Source organism: Lipophrys pholis, assembly GCF_963383615.2.
Source record: "Lipophrys pholis genome assembly, chromosome: 11".
NCBI lineage: Eukaryota > Metazoa > Chordata > Actinopteri > Blenniiformes > Blenniidae > Lipophrys > Lipophrys pholis.
In genome coordinates this window covers 27009550-27029348 of record NC_137631.1, presented here as the reverse complement: position 1 = coordinate 27029348, position 19799 = coordinate 27009550, and the positions used below count along the sequence as shown (strand labels likewise).

The following is a 19799-nucleotide window of genomic DNA, read 5'->3' as shown; positions in this document are numbered from 1 at the left end:
TTTTGTTATTGTGAGTTCCAATAAAATTTGACTATTCAGCATCTATCAATCAGTGAAGCAGGATAAACGACTGGAGAACGTCCAAGGCAATGCGTTCCACTTTACCATACAAAGCTGTGCATCTCACATCAGCTGCAGTGTAGCTTCTGCTGCTGCAATAATGGATGAGACACACTTTAAAATATAAACAGAAGCTTTTTTTTTTTCTTCTGCTTCTGCTGCTCATGGCAGCTGTTATGTAAGTTTGCCCCTACAGATTTGTATTTGTCTGTGTGATAATAATCGCTCTAGACAAGTCGTTGTTACAGAAGAGAACTATGTTCATCTTCTGTTTTGCAGTCAGAATAAGAGTTGCAACAATCAAGAGTTAAGAAAGCTATTTTTGAGCGTTTGAGTGCTTCACTCCACACAAATGCAACGTTTGCACCTCCTCTCCTGTTAAAAATGTGCATCCTTATATACTTCACTGGTCCCTGCTTTGTGCAGCAAATTCAATATTTGTCAGCAAATTACTATATAAATGCGTATGTGTCTTTCCTCTCCCGGCATCCTTTTTTAATCACACCAGCCCGATTGCAAAAACGTGCCTTTGTGTTTTGAGCTTGTTGCCGTGTCTCATGCGTCCGTTCTGTTAGCCGGGCCAGAGACACGAGTCTCGGACGTCGACTCACTGCCCAGTCAGAGGAACTAACCCACAGCGGAGGCTGAAAAGATCCGAGTGAAACCATTAGGACAAGGCCTTGGTTGACAGATAGAAAGCAAACAAGTTGGCAGGTTGTTCTCTGCAGCCCCTGGGTTCCTGGTTAATTACTCCAGTTTCTCCTGTAAGAGCTTCCTGTCCCCCCACCCCCACCCCAACCCCCGTCTGCTCCCCGCAGCTGCTTGTCTTGTGCTCCACTGGCCATGTAGTACTTTTTAATGGCTTCATATCTCTCTCCCTTACCTTTGTCCCTCCCAACTACCCAACCCACCCACCTGTGTCCCTTCCCCAGGTGCCAAACTCAGTGCACAAGCACCCCTCAGTCTTTCCCGAAACGCGGCAGGCGACGCCCCTCACTTTCGCTGTGTTACACGGACATGTGCCTGTGGTGCAGGTAGTGACGTCTCCTCTCACCTGTGACTCTCTCATCGTGACCTCTTGTTGTGCTTCAGCTCATGGTTGGTCCATCATTGCCATTTTTCTCGTCAAAGCTTCCCGGTGGTGATGTTGCTATTGGTGATCTTCTGCAAGTTTTCTCCTCTTTTAATGCTTGGAAAAATACTGTGGTGTTTTTTTTTTTTTTTTTTCTGGTGGATGATTGATGCTCAATTTACCAAATCACATGTAGCTCTTGGCTTCTTTCTGTTTACACAGTAGAGAAAAGTCAGTGAGTGAAAAGTGGAAACAGTGCAGCCTAATTGTTATCGAACACATTGAACTAATTCAGTTTGCCCTCTGACTGATCCACCCATTAAATGCAGAATCATTAAATTCTAATGGACAGAGCTTGAAACTCCATGACGCCACAATTTGGACTGTCAGGTCATCAGGTAAAAAAACCAATGAAATTAAGAATTGTAGCGCAAAATCGAATCACGTAATGTAATGTATCTAACATTAAATATGAAATCACACTGTGCTCAATTTTTCAAGATATTAACTATGAATACAAATTCATCCGAATAGATGCTATGAGAGTTTTAAAGAACATTGCCCCGGGATAGAGCTGACCCTCTTTATGGTGAATGAATCATCTACCAATGTAATGTTTATGTTAAATGTTGGGAAGAAAAAAAAATCTCAAATTAATAGGCTTAAATTGGCATTTATTTTGCCTGATTACAGGTGTTTCTGGAGGTAATGTTCACGATGAAAAGCAAAAACGATAGCAAAGAAAAAGGGTTCCTGCGTGCAATACATTCTGCAGCACTGCTTTATTAAAAATAGATCAAAGACTGAAGAATCTTTTTTCGGGATGTGACCCCAGATAGGAGATGAGTTCTTCCAGCATTATTCTACACCCTTGAACTGGTTCAAGTGGGAAAAACAAGTGTTGCATATGTAAAGAAAAAAAAGTTTTCTCATCTCTGTGGTTTGCCTGTTTGGGACGAGGTGCTCAAAAACCATTGAAGAAGGAATCAAACAACCTTTACTGGCATCTCCATGAAAGTGTCTGTCAGGGGATAAATCTTTCACGCCTTCGGGCTGTACTAAAGCAGAGTTTGGGCCCGGAGCCGCAGGTTTGACTGAAGCCGCCGGGCTTGTTTTATGCCACTGGAAGTGTGGAGATAAAGTGTAAACAGAGTGGCTTTAAATCAAACAGACTTCTGCTTCGACTGGCAGGACAAATAACTTTTAAAGCACAGCGAGGCAGATGTGCAATTATGCATGTATGGAACTTTTTGTGGTCGTGTTTGACCTTTAGGAAGAGCATTTAGAGTTACTATCTGTTACTGAAAGATTTTGGCCCATCTGAGCGCTGACAAATTTTTCGACGTATTCTTATTATTTGTATCGGTTGTTTTTACAAATTTTGATAAATAGAAATGTTTTGAATCATATATATTTCTCGGCTTTTAATTCCCTTTTAAAAAACCCATCTTATCGGGTAGCACGTTTCAAAATCTACGACATGTGTCTCCTGTGGGGGCGCTAGGTAGCTTAAAACACATTTACAATACTGAATTTATTAGGATACAAATAAGAAATTATTAAATTCCACAGTTAACGACAACTGCACACTATATAAAAAGACTAAATGGAGATTTCTAATTAGAATTAGCTCGACAAGAATTATACTATACAATTTATTATGTAAGGATTTCAACTGTTGAATAATATCTCTATTCAGTAAAAAACTTGTGAAAGCAGTCGAATGTTGTTCAAGCTCTGTCGGGGGAGGGGGGGGGGGGGGGGGGGCATCCTCCTACACTTTGAATCAATCAATAATTGGACGCACACAGGAAGTTATATTTTTTTGAAGTGCCACAGCGCTTCAAATGAAATACAGGAAAAGTTCACACAGTATGAGAAATACTTGAATCATCAAACCGGCTATCAAATCAGGCTTTCTTCTTCTTCTTCTTCTTCTTCTTCTAATAAGCCTATCCCTCTTTGCCTGTCACGCTCACCTTTGTCTCCACCTGCAGCTGCTGCTGGATGCCAAAGCCAACGTGGAAGGTTCCCTGCAGGACGGGCTGGAGAACTACACGGAGACCCCGCTGCAGCTGGCAGCCGCTGCAGGTATACAGAGACACAGCAGGACACCCATCGTCTGCCTCCTGTCTGGCAGCAGCAGCAGCAGCAGCAGCAGCTGCTCATCTATAACCAGCTGATAACAACACCTGACTGTCAGCATGATCGCTGACTGAGCAAACTGAGTTTGGAGGCTTATTTGTTCTGGGAAAATAAAGACAAATCGTGGCGTGAATGCAGAATAAATAAGGAGACTCGAGCTTTACTATCAACTTTCTCTCTGGTTTAATCTTGTTGTGTGTGAATAAACTCTGACAGGCATTTTTTATTTTTTTTATTTTTTTAAATGTGCAGGGAACTTTGAACTGGTGAGTTTGCTGCTTGAGCGAGGGGCCGACCCCATGGTGGGAACCATGTTCCGTAACGGAATCTCCACCGCGCCACAGGGAGACATGAACTCCTACAGCCTGGCAGCAGCTCATGGACACAGGTAGGTAACACACACACACACACACACACACACACACACACACACACACACACACACACACACACACACACACACACACACACACACACACACACACACACACACACACACACACACACACACACACACACACACACACGTGTACGTATTTGTGCTAGATCATCAGCACACGCTTATGAGTGCGCAGACTGAAAATACACAATCTGGCTCAGCTCAGACTGTGGATTCAGCATTTAATCGTATTTATGTACAAACACAAACTCGACAGAGCATGTCCATGAAATTGGCTCTTGAGCTGTTGAATTGATTTGTGTTATTATTTTTTACTGCATGGCTTCTCCTCATCGTGTCTCTCTGTTGTTCCTCTTCAAAGGCCTTTAATCTTATTTGATTCATATTCAGTATGTTGCAGGTTGTCGCAGAGTATTTGTTCATGTGTGACAAGTGTTCATCATTTCAGCATGTTTCCTTTGTATCAGTTATCCAGATGTATTTAAACAATATTTTGTTTTCAGTTGGTCTTGTATTTGGGTTTCTGATTGTTGTCTAACTTCCACTTAATTTGATTTATTCTCCCCCTTTTGAATATGTGACACTGATCTTGTATGACTTGAGAACTGAGCTTACAAACACTTGTAACATAATCCCCAACCATTTATAAGTGAGCTTAATCGCCACTGCATGATAACTCGTGTTTATGTTCAAGGTAAAGCTTTTTTTGGAAGGGTTAGAGTTATTCTGTTTTATATATAGACACTGCACTTGTCTTTATCCAACCATACTTTCTGATTAAAACAATACTGATTAATGAAAACCAGAAAAGACTGCAAGTCAATATCTGTCATCTGCATTTCAAATGCATTGAATTCTTTTCATCTTTGGCTGACTCTTATGATGCAAGGCAGAAACCACCAGTTCATATTTGATGAAGAGTAATGCAGTATGAAGTAAAAAGACTCTTCTCTGTCGTCGTGCTTTTTTTTGTTTGTGCAGAAATGTGTTTCGTAAGCTGCTGTCTCACACAGAGAAAGGGAAAGGAGACGTGTTGTCTTTGGAAGAAATTCTTGCAGAAGGTACAGAGCTGGAAGGCAGAAGTTCATCTCAGATGGACCTGATCCGAACCGGAAAAGCTAAACTCAAAGCCCTGAAAGAAGCCATGTACCACAGCTCTGAACACGGACACGTGGACATCACCATCGACATACGGAGCTTAGGTGGGTTTGTGAAAACTCATTCTTCAGCATCTCATCCTGTGATACAGTTTTCGTGTATGTTTTGCACACGTCGTCTTTGTACGTAGTCCAAAAGATGTGCTAATTTTCCCAGGGGTGCCGTGGACTCTGCACACTTGGCTGGAGTCGCTGCGTACATGTTTCCATCAGCATCGCAGACCTCTGATCCAAGGTCTTCTGAAAGAGTTCAGCTGCATCGAGGAAGAGGAGTACACCGCGGAGCTCATCACGCATGGCCTGCCTCTCATGTTCCAGATCCTCAGAGCCAGCAAGGTACCGCGTAGCCCCGGGGTGCCAGACACAGTGTAGTTCACATTCAGCCCAATTTCATCTTGAGTGGGCCAGACCAGTAATATTGTGCCTTAATACCCTTTAAATTTATACTTTATAGTGTTTCTGTGTTGTGGTGCAGTGGACGTGTTGCAAATGTCTATATTTTCGCAAAACTGAAAAATTTATATAGAAATTCTTGTGGTGCAAAATTTTAACATTTTTTACAAACTCACCCTGAAACCATGGCTTTGGGGCTACTTTGATAGCAACGAAGTAGCTCGCTTGTCATGTGGACCAAAAGTAATCAAATTAAGTGCCAACAACAATTAAACTTGCACCATATAAACACTGCAATCTGATTATAGTTGCACCATCCAATTGAAATCACGATGAGATTGTAGGGGTGGTGTTGTCCAGTTTTTGATCGGATGGTGTAAACGGCTCATCAGGTTACTTCCTACAGTCGGAGTTTTACTACACGTCTGTGACGTCAGTTCACCTTAACGTCTTGACGTGACCGCGTACACACACCCCGGTGTTTTGAGAAAAACGGCGGCAGCAAAGCAGAACTGGTCACTGTGGGAAACAACAATTCTTTTAAACATTTTAAAGGATTTCAAAATGGTTAAAAGGCTTGACGGACGTACAGTTCGCAATAGTGACCTGTTTAATGGGAGCGTAATCACTGGGCTTCCAGGTAAAGCCAGATGTGCACATGTCACAAACAGTTAAAGTCACAGTGCAAAGCATGATTCATTTCCTCTGAAATTTATCAGGTCACATCTTGGTGCATTTAAACTGAGACGACGTTCTGATTACTTTGTTCACTGTTCATGTAAACTGGACAATCTGATCCTTCAGAATCAGAAACAATTCAGTCAGATTGACAAAAAAGTGACCATATGAACACAGCGAGCTTTGTGTGTCAAAATAAATGTTTTCTTCAATATATTACCGCTTGCTTGGTGGTTTGACCAGATTGGAGCGTCTTGCGGACACGTTTTGGCCAACGGGCCTTTGTATTCGTCACTACTGGCGCAGCCCCAAGTATCATCCAAAATCACTCCTGAATTCAGTGATTTATGTCCACACAGAGTAACTGTTTTGTTGGGAAGCTTCATTTTGACCTTGATCTTTAAAATATCCACATGTTCATTCTTTCTCTTAGTTTTAAACACGCCGTGGCTGCCTCTCTGTCTTTTTGTACGACTGTCTTTACGACTGTCATGTCCTCAGCTTCACGGAGACTGACAGAGCCTCGGAGGCCTACTCAATATCAATGACCTAAAAATGATAATGATTTATGGTGTGCCCCTTGTCTTCTGTGCTGCAGCTCATTAGATCAGGCCGCTGTCTCATTACTTAAGCTCATGATCGTCTCGGTAGGCTACATTAGGTATAAAGCCGTGCAGCATGTCTTGTCTGCCACTTCTCTTTGTTTCGCCCACTTTTCCCTGGCTTTTTATGACAACTTTTACTGTCACTGTAGTTATGGGGAAAAACATGCCATGGTGCATATACCTTTGTTTATATAAAGCACATAAACAGCCCTGCGGACACACACACCCACATACTCACTCATACACTGTGGCCTTTTTTGTGTCAGTACCTGTTGCTTGTATTGGTTGATGTATAGCCAGAGCCAATGACCCTCATCCTCACAAAGGCCTCGGGGACCGCTGGCACTGTTTGCACCCCCATGAGGGCCAAAGACCTCAAGATACAGGTCATCTGTCTTTTGTCTGCCACACATCTGTGCACAAAAAGCAAAGGGAATCTGAGAAATCTAGATTTTTTAAATCCCCAGTGTAATATGTGACTAGCTGTTTGTTTGTTATTATGCTTGAGCGAGTGCAACCAGCACTGGCTGTACCTGTGGGACTTCCAGCTTTGATTCATATGATCCCCCATCAGAGGTGTGAGATATCTATGAATATGAGGTTTATTTGAACTCGAACAAAGTGAAACCACAACCTGAAAAAGGTGCCGAAGTCTAACCTCTCTCGCTGTGCTGATAATTGTGTTGGGGTTATTTTGTGTAGGAGAGGAGTGGTGTTCTTTCATAACGGGCACTCTTGGACTCTGACTGAGAAAATCCAAAGGGAGATCTCATGAATCCATTTTTGGTTGTGTGTTGTCAGAATGAAGTGATCAGCCAACAGCTGTCTGCGATCTTCACCCAGTGCTACGGTCCTTATCCCATCCCCAAACTGGCAGAGATCAAGAGAAAGCAGTCATCCCGTCTGGGTGAGCCTTCGTCTTTATCACTTCATTTGATTCATTCTGATCTGCAATCGGCATGCATGAAGGAAAACACCACTTCCATGCATTTTTGAGTATTTTGAGGCAAATCTCTCCAGTACTGTAAATACAAAGTGCATGTACTGCCATCTAGTGCAGAGGGACTGGAATGGAAACGATGAAACATGTTTAGAATCGGAAGTCAGGCTAAGTTGTGTACGCCATGTTCTTGTCTTATTCTTATCAGAAAAACATCAAGTTTTTCTGGCTGTGTGTTTTTTCAGACCCTCACTTTCTGAACAACAAAGAGATGTCTGATGTGACTTTTCTGGTGGAAGGAAAGCCTTTTTACGCGCACAAGGTCTTGCTCTTCACAGCTTCCAACAGGTACGTTTGCATCAGGAAGTTGATACTGGAAGGTTTTTAACACTGCTGCTGAATGTGATTACAGTGTGTGATTGATTGTATCGATGCAGATCACTACAACATGTTGCATTTTTGTCTTGACCTTTTGACAGGGTGTCCAACAGGTTAAGTTGTATTGACGTGCATTGAATGCTATCATAAAATCATTGAAAAGGCGCAATAATGAAATGCATAATGGGAAAAGAATCTTCAAAGAAAACATGAAAGAAAATGTCAAACTCGCAATATAATCACTGCTTACTTTTCAGTAATTCAAGGCTCTTTGCTACAAGCTGCTGAGTGTGATTAAAGTGTATTTCCAGTCCCAGAGTGTTCAAAGCCTGAATAAGCATCCAATATCGAATTACAGAGAGGCTTATCTATCTCTCTTTTTAAGTCTGCCTCTCATTGCATCTGTCTTTCTTTCCTTCTCTCAAGGTTCAAAACTCTTTTAGCAAACAGACCTTGTGGGGAAAATACCTGCATTGAAATCAGCAATGTGAAATATCACATCTTCCAGGTAGTGCGGTCACATCTAGCAAGGAGTCCCTTTTAATTGCAACTCGGCCACCCATGATTGAATTCACTCTTTAATAAATCCATTTCTCATCTCTGCTTTTCAGCTGGTGATGCAATATCTGTACTGTGGGGGGACAGATGCTCTGCACATCAGGAACACTGATGTCATGGAAGTTAGTGCATTGTCTTCATGATTATTTATTGTCTTATTATGCAATGTAAGGTATATATTCCACACAGAATATACATATTTATACAAACTACAGGAAAATATATAGATTTCTGTCAGTGCAAATAAAAAAAAGAAAAATAGTAAGTGTTTTTTTTGCTTTTAGCTTCTCTCCGCAGCCAAGTTCTTCCAGCTGGAAGCGCTGCAGAGGCACTGTGAGATTATATGCTCAAAGAACATCAACACGGAAACTTGTGTTGAGCTCTACAATCACACAAAGGTAAACCTGTACCCTATGTATGGCTCTATTTTACATTTTAATCTTACAGTTAGGAAAGACAAGTTGATCGGTGTACATTTTTATAACCATAAGATTACAATTAATTCGTAAAATTGAAAATGACCTCTTTGAATAATCGATAAACATTGACTTCTGTCCATTTCCTTCATAGTTTCTTGATGCCCCAGATCTAGCGTCATACATCGAGGGCTACTTCCTAAAGAACATGGTCGTCCTAATCGAGGTGGAGCCGTTCAAACAGCTGCTGTACGACACACCGCCAGAAAGCCCCGGCTGCGACATCCTGCAGGACCTGCAGAAAACACTCGCCGTCCGCATTCAGTCCATCCACCTGTCCTCCTCCAAAGGATCCGTTGTCTGAACTCCCGACCGATCGGATATTTACCAGAGAGCAATCAGAGACACAGCGCTGCATCAATAAGCATCTGAGTTGAAGGTCGTGAAGAGGAAAAATGAGACTATCCGGTTGTGATCTTTGTCTCCATGAAGCTCATCGGTTGCTAATATGCTTCTTGTTATCTTAGCACAGATGGTTACGAGTCTGTCTGTCTGCTTTGTTGATATATATGTCTACTAACATGACTGTCATAAGATAACTGTATTACGCCACAGTTTGCCAATAACATATATTACTGTAACGATGTTCCTCGTTCGGCAAATAATTCCTCAGCTAAGTGTTATGCCCGAGTAGAATGGACCAGGTGGGATTACAGAACTCGGATGACGGGTTATTATGATCAGAGCGTGTGCCGACTCTGTTTTGAGACGATAATTGCCCTCAGCAAAATGTGATAAGCCATCAGTTTGTTCCTGGATATGAGGAGAAATTGCTCCCTCATGCTGTGATCATTTGTTAGAAAAATTTGGACTTGTACAGAGAAAATAGTTTCTATATTTGTCAGTCATTTAGATTTGTGCTGATTACTCTTTAAAGAAATGGGACCAAAAAAAGAAAATAATAATAATAACTGACAGAAAGTATAATGTGACTGAAGCACTTGACTTTAGACAAATGGTTGGGAGAGCAGACGTCCAACTTCCTCCACTACTGTGTAAATATGTTCATAAACAGAGCTATTGATAATGTAAGTTAATGTATATATATCCGCAGATGTTTTCTCATGTGTCTTACTGTTGGATATTGCTGTAAAAACGGAAAGCGCATCTTTTAAATAACTGTTTAAATGTTGCATGTCGGAGGGATTGACTTGGGTTTTTTTTTTTTTGTTGTTGTTTTTTTTCTGTTTTGAACTGTTGAGAGATTACTTTGAGAAGCTGCTTTCTTATTTGAGAATAGTTTTGTCATCAGCATGGGTCACTATAAATGTGTCACAGTCGAATTTTTGTCATCATTTTGTGTGTGTGAGCCTCCTGGCTTATTCTTTTCCATACGAGGGGTCATATTATGCAAAATTCACTTTCTAAAGGTTTTCCAACAGTGATAATCGTCCCCATATCTGGAATGACGCCCCAGAAGTGAAGAAAGTCTCTTCTCTCTCTCCCTGGCTTGTTTCAGATTTTAAAAAGTGTGTTGCTCCAATGAGCAAATTAGAAATTTGACCCTCTCACAATTAGGCAGCTCTGCTCTGGCACATGCCACCACCAGAGGAAGTACTTCCTCCTCTTCCCAAGATGGGCATGTGTGGGCGGAGCCAGTCCAGCTCACACAGACACAGCAGATTCTGAATGCAGCTCCTATGGACCAATATTCAAATGGCTGAAGATCAAGGAAAAGCTGGATTTGGGGTAATAAACTTTCAATACAATAGAGATTTGGATTAAATAAATAAGACGAGTTATCATTTTGTGCAAAACAAATTGTATATTGACAGCAACACATTGCAGATAAAAGTTTTAAAATGGGCAGTGAAAGGCTGAAAAACAAATGGCACTTTAATTCAGTATAGCTTGAACGACTGTCAAATACTATGTCAATATGACTCTGAAATAACATATATAGCCTGATTATAAAAAGCATTTTCTGAGTTTTTCTCATCAGCAATAATCGACAGATATTCAATAAAAAGCAAATAAAAAAAATCAAATGTCATTGTGCATAAAATATTGTAAAGAAAATGATCCACTTTTATAACAGGCTTGATTTTTTTCTTTGAACTCTATTCATAATGCATGAATTGCATTTTGGTAATCCCAATTGCACGTCTGCTGATAAACCTTCACAATTTCTTTGGCTGTTATTTCAGTTTCCGCAGCACATCATACAATGAACTATGACTAAATTTTGGAGTGCAGATGTGCCTGGAAGTTCAAAGACTGGAGGTGTGGAGCGGATGCACTGATAGAGTGGATGTCACAGAGGGAGCCAGACAGATGCAAAGCAATCAGCTTTAAAAGTATATGTCTAGAAAGACTAGAGAGAGAGCGAAAGAGCCTGAAAGGTGCATGAAAAACAGACCCAGCTTTGTTGAGTTTTTTCTAAGCCCACTTCTGTGCAAAGGAAGGTAAAACCAGAGCACATAATGTCCCGACGACGTACCGCTGCTCTGAAGACTTCATCGGCCTCTTCTCAAGCAGCCATTGATTCAAAATGACTGTCAAGAGATTCACTCTTCCATTAGCAGATGCCATTGATTTTTAATTAGTGAGTTTTGGTCAAGGCCTTTTTACCAACAGTCAAACATAATAGTGATATTAATTTCTCTTTTTGGGACGTTAATGTCACTACAGGTAAACGGCCAAGATTTGTTTGGCTCCGCAATAGTATACAAAATGTCATGTCAGATATCGAGACATGTGTTCCTCAGGTTTTCAGTATTTTCATAAACTGTTGCATCGATACTTTTTTCAAGCATAGATTGTGTGTGTATCCTTGGATCTGTGTGTCCTCGGTGGAATCCTTTTGTATGGGATTTGTGAGGGACAAAAAGGCTGATCTTCAGCCCCACAACGTTTTCCATATTTGTAAATGCAGAGACATCAATAAAGCATCGCTCATTAGGTGCCAAGATGTTCTCAGGCTTACAAAACACTTAAAGTTAAGCGGTTCCTAATGTTATTCCTTGGAGCTCCGGTTGACAGCGCTGACCTGAAACATAACAGGCAAGCCGAACAGCAGTGGGTGTCTGAGGTGTTTTGCAGTCAGCCTGTGGTTACTGTTAAATTCAGGGTTAGCAATGGGCCAGTGGTAGTTAAGCCAAGAGTAAGTCTGCGGCAAATGAATGTAAATTAATGTATTGTCCCCTTAAGGCATATAAACACAACCATGTGAGTGTGTGTGTGAGAGAGAGAGAGAGAGAGAGAGAGAGAGAGAGAGAGAGAGAGAGAGAGAGAGAGAGAGAGAGAGAGAGACAGCAGTTGTTAAGGAGTCTCCATGGTTTCCACCACGCAGGAACAATGTGGAGCTGAGAATGCTTCGCTGTGTTAAACACTGAATGGAATCCGGAGGCGCACATACATGAACACACTCGTACACACACACACACACACACACACACACACACACACACACACACACACACACACACACACACACACACACACACACACACACACACACACACACACACAATTAACCCACACTCACAAGATGTCGTCATCCAAGAGGGTTTTCTCCTCAGGAGCTTCTTATTCGAAGCCAAAATTATCCATTTTCAGGTCAGCCACGTGATCCAGCCATGAAAATGCCTCTGTTGCCTCTTTTCTAAAGCTCCGCTGGGCATCTTAATTTACTGGGCTGTGAACTGCAAGCGAAGCACAAAGGGGACGATTTCAAGGAAACTGCTCGAGTGACATGTTTCACTTTATTTTCATAAAGTACCTGAGAAAATATCTTTGTGAACTTTTTCTACAAAGTGAGATTTCCCAACACGTAATGCCCTCGGCTCTGAGGGTCTATTGTTCTGTTTTGTGAGTGGGTTCCTGTGCATGTGTGTGTGTGTGTGTGCGTGTGTTGTGTGTGTCCATGAGCCACTGAGAGGGTAAAAAAAAGGGGGTGTTTGCCCTGTTAACTCTGCCCCCAGCGCGAGCCCCTTCGCCCTCCCCTTGTTGTCATGCACAGGCGCTCTCGCTTTGGCACAAAGTAGGCTGGCAGCACAAGAGCCATGTGTTTCAGCTCCACGCTTTGAAGGGCTCAAAAAAAACTTTTCAGAACAGTTTCTGAGAGACGTCGTGTAACAGGAGAGGAAAAGGAAAGGAGGAGGGGGAGAATAGTTGGTGTTGCGGGGGGAGAAGACAGTGTCGAGAGGGAGTGAGATGGGGAGCAGAAGGAGTCGCAGACAAAAATAAGCTGTTCTCAATGTGGCCATTCGATCGCAGTTGCTGAAGGATACTTTTTGTCGGATAATAAGAGTGAAGACTCTGCAAAAAGGCCCTTCAATAGGTGAGTGCAGCGGAAGAAATGTGTGTGGAAAAACAAGCTGGTAATAATAATGATAAGAAGAAGACTCATTCTCTTTGCTCAGGCAGGCAGAACGCAGGGGTTGTTTGTGTCATTTTGCGTGACTGGTTCCCTAATTTCAAAGCACTTTTCATTGATTTTTCAATTCTTTTTTTTTTTTTCCTGAATTCTCACATTTCTGTCCTTGTTTTGAAGTAGACAATATTAAACATGTTGTTTGTGTCTTTCCCGAGTAGGTAGTCGTCCTCACTCTTGAGCGTTGAAGTTTCAATGATGCAGCGCGAGGAGTTCTCAGCCAGAGAGGAGTTCACCTACAGTCCCGTGTCGACCCTGGAGAGAGGCAACGGGACACTGGGACGAAGGGGCGACAGAGGACTGGAGAGAAGGGGGGAGAGGGACAGCTACACGGTGGACGTGAGGGCCAGTGACCTGCAGCTGGCCCAGCCGGAGCCTCTAAAGCACCCCTGCTTCAGCTACAGGGCCTGGCTCTACAGTGTCCTCATAGGGGTGAGAGGAAATATGAGCAGGGGGCACACGACAACATTTACAGCAACAAAATTTAAAGGTTGGGGTTTTTCTACTTATACAGAAGGATCCCAAGCTCAAAATTTTAAATAGCAGCAGTAAATCTTGTTTTGTGCTTCCATGTTTACGATGATGATAGTAATAATAATAAGAATAGAAGAACAAGAAGAACAAGAAGAAGAAGAAGAAGAAGAAGAAGAAGAAGAAGAAGAAGTAGAACAATAATAATAATAAGAAGAAGAAGAAGAAGAAGAAGAAGAAGAAGAAGAAGAAGAAGAAGAAGAAGAAGAAGAAGAAGAAGAAGAAGAAGAAGAAGAAGAAGAAGAAGAAGAAGAAGAAGAAGAAGAAGAAGAAGAAGAAGAAGAAGAAGAAGAAGAACAATATTAAGAAGAAGAAGAAGAAGAAGAAGAACAATATTAAGAAGAAGAAGAAGAAGAAGAAGAAGAATTAGGAATAATAAGAATAATAATAGGATCAGTGCCACATGGCTTTGTTCTGAGAAGGCTGTGGGTTCTGTGTGGCGTTTGCATGATCCCCCTGTGTGTGTGTGTGTGTGTGTGTGTGTGTGTGTGTGTGTGTGTGTGTGTGTGTGTGTGTGTGTGTGTGTGTGTGTGTGTGTGTGTGTGTGTGTGTGTGTGTGTGTGTGTGTGTGTGGTTGGGGGGAGTGCGACCTGTCCAGGGTGTCTCTCGTCTTCACACAGTGTCAACTGGGATCGGCTCCCGCATCCCACCACCCTGAACTGAATAAAGCAGTACAGGTGGATATGACATGGTGGTGTAGTGTTTAGCATTCACAGTGAGAACATCCCTGGGCTTCATTCCTGTTTGCGTCTGTGGTTTTTTTAGGTATTTTTTTTTTTCATGTCTTCTGGTATTTCCTCCGAGTTCAGAAGCAAAGTTCTGGTTGGCCTGTGAATTCTCAACTGGAAAATCTTGGAGGAAAAAAAAAAAAGAAAATCCACAGCGAGTTATAAAGTGACCATTGTGCTCTCCCATTGTGACTCTCAGAACACCATGGTTGATGCTTGACACCTGGATTATTTTCTCATAGAAAGCTGCTATAAGGTACCAGGGATTTAGTCCTTGAAGCAAAAACCACAACTGCACTGCAAATCGAAACACTTTCCTGGAACAAAGGCCACAATCTGTAGAGATTATATGCTGTCCTGGCAGAACAATTAACAAATTGGTGTCTCTCATTTGCCCGTTGTTGTGAATGTAACCCACACCGTGGTTGTTTGCACTGACATACTGTCAACGTGTACCCTGCAATTTGTCCATAGTCAGCTCGGATCGGCTCCAGCCCGCAGCAAAGTTAGAAGATGTTTGCTTTTTTTTCCTAACATTGCGTATGTTTGAAACCTGCGTGGTGATTGCAGCGTCTTGAAGTCTTGTATTTGCCTGCATGCACGCCTGTGTCCTCAGGGCAGTCTGCTCATCACATCAGGTTTCTCTTTGTACCTGGGAAATGTGTTCCCTGTTGCCATGGACTACCTGCGCTGTGCTGCCGGCTCTGTAAGTGACCATCATGTAATCGCAATCAAGTGTGATGCACAGATATCACCTCTGCTTTTCTGTTATGTTGATTGAGTTCAAATACAATGTTTGAATCAGACTGACATGTTAAAAAAAATTTTTTTTTTAAATAGCCATGAACACATAATTCAAGACAATTACCACGAAATGAACATCTCAACTGCTCGTTTATTTATCGTCTTCACAGGGGATCCCTGCAGCAATAGCTAGTTTTGCTATTGCCAAGAACAGACATGTTGCGGTGAGTATACAGGGAACACATCAAATGTAAAAAAAAAATTTAAAAAGAAAGACAATCATCTTCTAACAGTTTTTGAATTAAGCTCTTTTTGTAATGACTTCCTCGTGTTTGATTTTAGGTTTCAGATTTCCAGGTGGTCTACGTTTCAACATTTGCTGTTACAACCACTTGCCTGGTTTGGTTTGGCTGCAAACTGGTCCTGAACCCTTCGGCCGTCAATGTAAATCCGTCTTCGGTCACCTGTGATATGGCGGCTGCAAAACCCTTCAAGATGTCAGAAATCAAAATAAAGCTCCTTCTTCTCTATTTCTTTCCTCCAGTCTTCAGCTGCTGTCCTTCCTTCTCTTTCTGTTCTCAGATCAACTTTAACCTCATCCTGATGATTTTGCTGGAGGTGTTGATGGCCAGCACTGTCATCCTGTCAGCCCGGTCTGCAGAGGACTGCTGCTGCCACAGGAAGGTGTGTGTCTGTGTTTCTGTGTGTGTGTGTGTGTGTGTGTGTGTGTGTGTGTGTGTGTGTGTGTGTGTGTGTGTGTGTGTGTGTGTGTGTGTGTGTGTGTGTGTGTGTGTGTGTGTGTGTGTGTGTGTGTGTGTGTGTGTGTGTGTGTGTGTGTGTGTGTGTGTGTGTGTGTGTGTGTGCATGAGTGATTGATTGCTTTTGTTCCCCTGTTTGAAGGCTTCCCCGTCTATCCCTCCACCCTAAGCCCGCTCAATCTTTCTGTCCATCCTCTAGTCCTATGACAGACCTGTGGTTATTAAACCCGCAGTGTTCCCGACTCGACTCCTGAAAGCATATTCAGTGAGTATCCTATTCAGTTTTGTATACATGATGTTGCTATTCACTCCCAATGTGTGTATCTAAAAATTGCCGATGTCTTTAAAAGGTGATCGAAGTCATTGTGGGAATCTCCGCTGTATTTGGAGGCATCATTGCGCTCAACATGGACGCCTTGCTGCCCGGCCCCTACTTGTCGGTCACATTTTTTTGGATCCTTGTCGCCGTATGTTTTCTCAATAGAAACAAATTTTCTGGTCAATTGTAATAAACTAAGTGAGGAATTGGCCTTTAAATTGCATGTGATCCTTTGTAGTGTTTTCCCAGTGCTATTGCCAGTCATGTGGTGTCAGAATACCCCAACAAATGTCTGGTGAGTCCACAGCAATTGTTTATTTATTGCAGCACTATCATGAACAGTTTGCGTACAAACAAAGGAGGTTATCAGAAGTTAAATATTAGATTATATTTTCAAGTTGTGGAAACGATTACTTTGCGGTCTCAAACATAACCTTTGACTCCTGCTGGGTTGAATGTATTAGAATGGGTGCCAAAGTGTCTTCTGGGAAAGTGTGATTTCACACAGATACGTACCGCGTCGACTTGCTCCTTCTCCTGCCATTTTCTTTTCCTGTCTCATTTCTTTTCTCCCTTCCTGTCTTCGTTCAGGTGGAGGTGCTGATCGCTATCAGCAGCGTGACGTCTCCCCTGCTCTTTTCAGCCTCGGGTTTCCTGTCTTGCAGTGTGATCAGTTTTATTGAAATTTTCTTGCACGATGTGCCGACAGCCAAGGTGAGTTTAACGGAGGGAAACTTTGTGAACTGAGTGGAACATTCATATATATTTTTTATTATTAAGCAGCCCCTTTCCCAGTACTGGTCTCTGGTAAAACGAGAAGCACAGAAGGAGGTTTCAGAGATTGGAAGGAGCTTCATCTGCATGTATGTGTGTGTGTGTTCCAGCAATCCTACGACATCCTGCTCCTGATTCTGATGGTACTGCTGCTCGTGCAGGCAGTTCTTACTTCAGCCACCGTGGTGCACTGTGCCAAGTACAAGAGCCATCTCCGCATGGGGGCTCCAGAGTGCGACGACAACATGCACAATTCAGCGCATTACTATGAGGTATGTTTGGCACAAGCTGACATCCTGGGAAGAGAGCGGCAGCCTACTTGTAGACAAGTGGATCTGGGGCTGGAGAGACACAGGTCATCACTGAGAAAATAACAAATAACTGAACCACTCTGCTTTTTCCTCTTTTAACATCTCTTCCAGGGGTCTGCAATCTTTGTAGATTTGTGACCAAATATTTAATAATTTTCCACCAAATCAAATTTACTTGGAGCAACAAAAAATGTTTAACCTTTGAAATTAGGCTGACACAGCTTCTAACATCTCATATATGCATTTAGGAGCTTTAAAACACGAACAAAAACTGTATCTTATGTTGCATTTATAAAGTTTCAATTGCAATTTCGGATAGTAAACATTTCATTATGTTTTCAGCTGTTTTTGTACCTGATTTTAGCTGTTTCATCCTACTTTTCCAGCATTTTTACACACAATTTTGACATTTCAGAATAGAATAGAATAGAATAGAATAGAATAGAATAGAATAGAATAGAATAGAATAGAATAGATTAGAATAGATTAGAAATAATTCATTATTCCCAGAGGGGAAATTCCCTGAAGCATTGCTCCACACAGAATGAAAAGAAAGATTGTTGAATATCAAATAACACAGGATGAGAATGAAATCATTAATTTTAAATATTATTGTGTTCAAGGCTTAACATTGACTCATATATGCACAGAAAGGCTTAAAATAACCAAAACACAGCAAAATGACTGTGGTGTTGTTACGACCCAGCCACTGCCAAAGATCCACATGTGGCTGCAGAAGCTGCAGAACCCTGATCGCCCCTTTAGTAGAACATGCATATGAGGTGGCATTAATTTCGCTTCAAGAAACGTTCTCTCGGTATAGCTCATGTAAACAAAATCTACATTTTCACAATATGAACCTCAAATACACCGTGCTTCACATTTCATGCACAACTTAATCTAAACACATTTTACATTTTGCTCTCTCTCTCTCTCTCTCTCTCTCTCTCTCTCTCTCTCTCTCTCTCTCTCTCTCGCTCGCTCTCTCTCTCTCTCTCTCTCTCTCTCTCTCTCTCTCTCTCTCCCACTTTGTGTTTTGCTCCATCAGCAGCAAGCGTCAAATGGCATGCTGCAGGATTTTGACAAAGACAGGGCCTGGAAGGCAGTGGTGGTCCAAATGGCTCAATGAGTGCACGCAGGAGTTTGGTGACAAGTGACAAAAAAAAGAAAAAGAAGGAATAGAAACACAAAGTAAGCGATAAGCACAAGAGTACAATCCGGTGACAATGAATGTTAGAGGACAGAGGGAAACGGGACGTAGCTGCGTCAGAAATGGAGGAAAACAAAGACAAAAGTATAGAAAAAGTCACAAGATAGGAAGAACAATGTCACAGATTTATTTTGTTTTATATTATGGTGTTTGCATAGTTAATACTTTGTGCAATTCAATGTCTATTTTAGTTTTTTGTAATCAAGATTCCCTCCAAGCTACAGCGTCAAGAAGACTGAACGAACAGTGAATTGAACTCAGATGAGCACTTTGTATGCACTTAAACACTGAATTTTTATTTTCTGCACTTTCAATGCAAAAAGCATAGATAACTATAAATTTGTCAAACACTGTCAGGATTATATTACATAAAAAAAAAACTTTTATCAGCTTTTTTCTTCCACACCTGGTGGCCCATGTTCCACTTGGTGCTGTTAGTTTTTTTCCGTAAATCTAAAGAATTCTCCAAACACTGAGGTGAGCATTTTTTTTCTTTAAATAGCATAAAGTGATGATAAGTTATCACAGCAATTTCATGTCTGTAAGTTAGATTTTATGATGCTGTAGACTTTTTGAATTTTGTATTATTTTTTTTTTGCATCATAATGTTTCTGAAGGTTGTTTTTTTTTATTTAATTTTTTAGAACAGGTCCAGTTTGTCACTGTGGAGTCGAAGTATTAACAGATGTGAACAATTGTAATTATATTCTCCATTATAAATAAAATGCCATTCTGTGCATCTAAAGATGTGTGAGTATTTTTTTATTAATTTTTTGGGGGTCTTGTTGCTTATTGATGGCGATTGAATAAAATGTTGAGATTCGTCGTTTATACCTGAAGGGCAACGTGCAGAAAGCACTATCATGCACCTGAAAATAGCTTTGGAGTGAATACTGCTGAATTACATTCCTATTTTAAGATATCTGGCTACAATGACAGGACAATTTAAGTTAATAACTGCAAAAAAAACTATGCATAAATATTTTATTATTGAGAAATTGAAAGAGTGGTCTCACTGTTTATAAACACTAAGATCCCCATTAACTTGATTTGATTGCCCTCTTGATTTACACCCCATCCTTGTGGACCATTTTACACATCACCTGTTCTTCTTAACAAGGAGTCATTTAAAGCGCCGTGTCATCATTAGAAAATACGTGACATGAATGTAGTAAAGGCTTGTTAAC

The 19799-nt window shown here is 41.5% G+C and overlaps 2 protein-coding genes across 4 annotated transcripts in view; both read left to right on the top strand.

The window, feature by feature from the left end:
• Positions 1–10143, top strand: part of btbd11b (BTB (POZ) domain containing 11b) — an 88833-nt gene extending 78690 nt beyond the window's left edge. Inside the window, exons 7-17 of one of the 2 annotated variants that reach the window (XM_080476102.1) lie at positions 993–1094; positions 3130–3223; positions 3530–3665; positions 4659–4879; positions 4992–5170; positions 7312–7417; positions 7696–7798; positions 8255–8336; positions 8440–8508; positions 8671–8784; positions 8957–10143. In XM_080476102.1, the coding sequence (XP_080332228.1) occupies positions 993–1094; positions 3130–3223; positions 3530–3665; positions 4659–4879; positions 4992–5170; positions 7312–7417; positions 7696–7798; positions 8255–8336; positions 8440–8508; positions 8671–8784; positions 8957–9166 (1416 nt within the window). In that variant the 3' untranslated portion in view covers positions 9167–10143. The remainder of the gene's footprint in view (positions 1–992; positions 1095–3129; positions 3224–3529; positions 3666–4658; positions 4880–4991; positions 5171–7311; positions 7418–7695; positions 7799–8254; positions 8337–8439; positions 8509–8670; positions 8785–8956) is intronic. The other variant, XM_080476103.1, reaches the window with a different exon arrangement.
• A 2682-nt stretch (positions 10144–12825) lies between these two features.
• Positions 12826–19355, top strand: mlc1 (modulator of VRAC current 1). Of its 2 annotated transcripts, none has more exons than XM_080475642.1 (12): positions 12826–13144; positions 13399–13669; positions 15113–15202; positions 15411–15464; positions 15583–15684; positions 15823–15924; positions 16198–16263; positions 16349–16465; positions 16556–16612; positions 16909–17031; positions 17202–17363; positions 18454–19354. In XM_080475642.1, the coding sequence occupies exons 2-12, from the start codon at positions 13433–13435 to the stop codon at positions 18529–18531; spliced, it is 1188 nt and encodes a 395-aa protein (XP_080331768.1). In that variant the 5' UTR covers positions 12826–13144; positions 13399–13432; the 3' UTR covers positions 18532–19354. The 2 variants fall into 2 exon arrangements, with proteins under 2 accessions (XP_080331768.1, XP_080331767.1); XM_080475641.1 differs by having other exon boundaries at positions 12837–13144; positions 18451–19355.
• Positions 19356–19799: the final 444 nt, after the last annotated feature.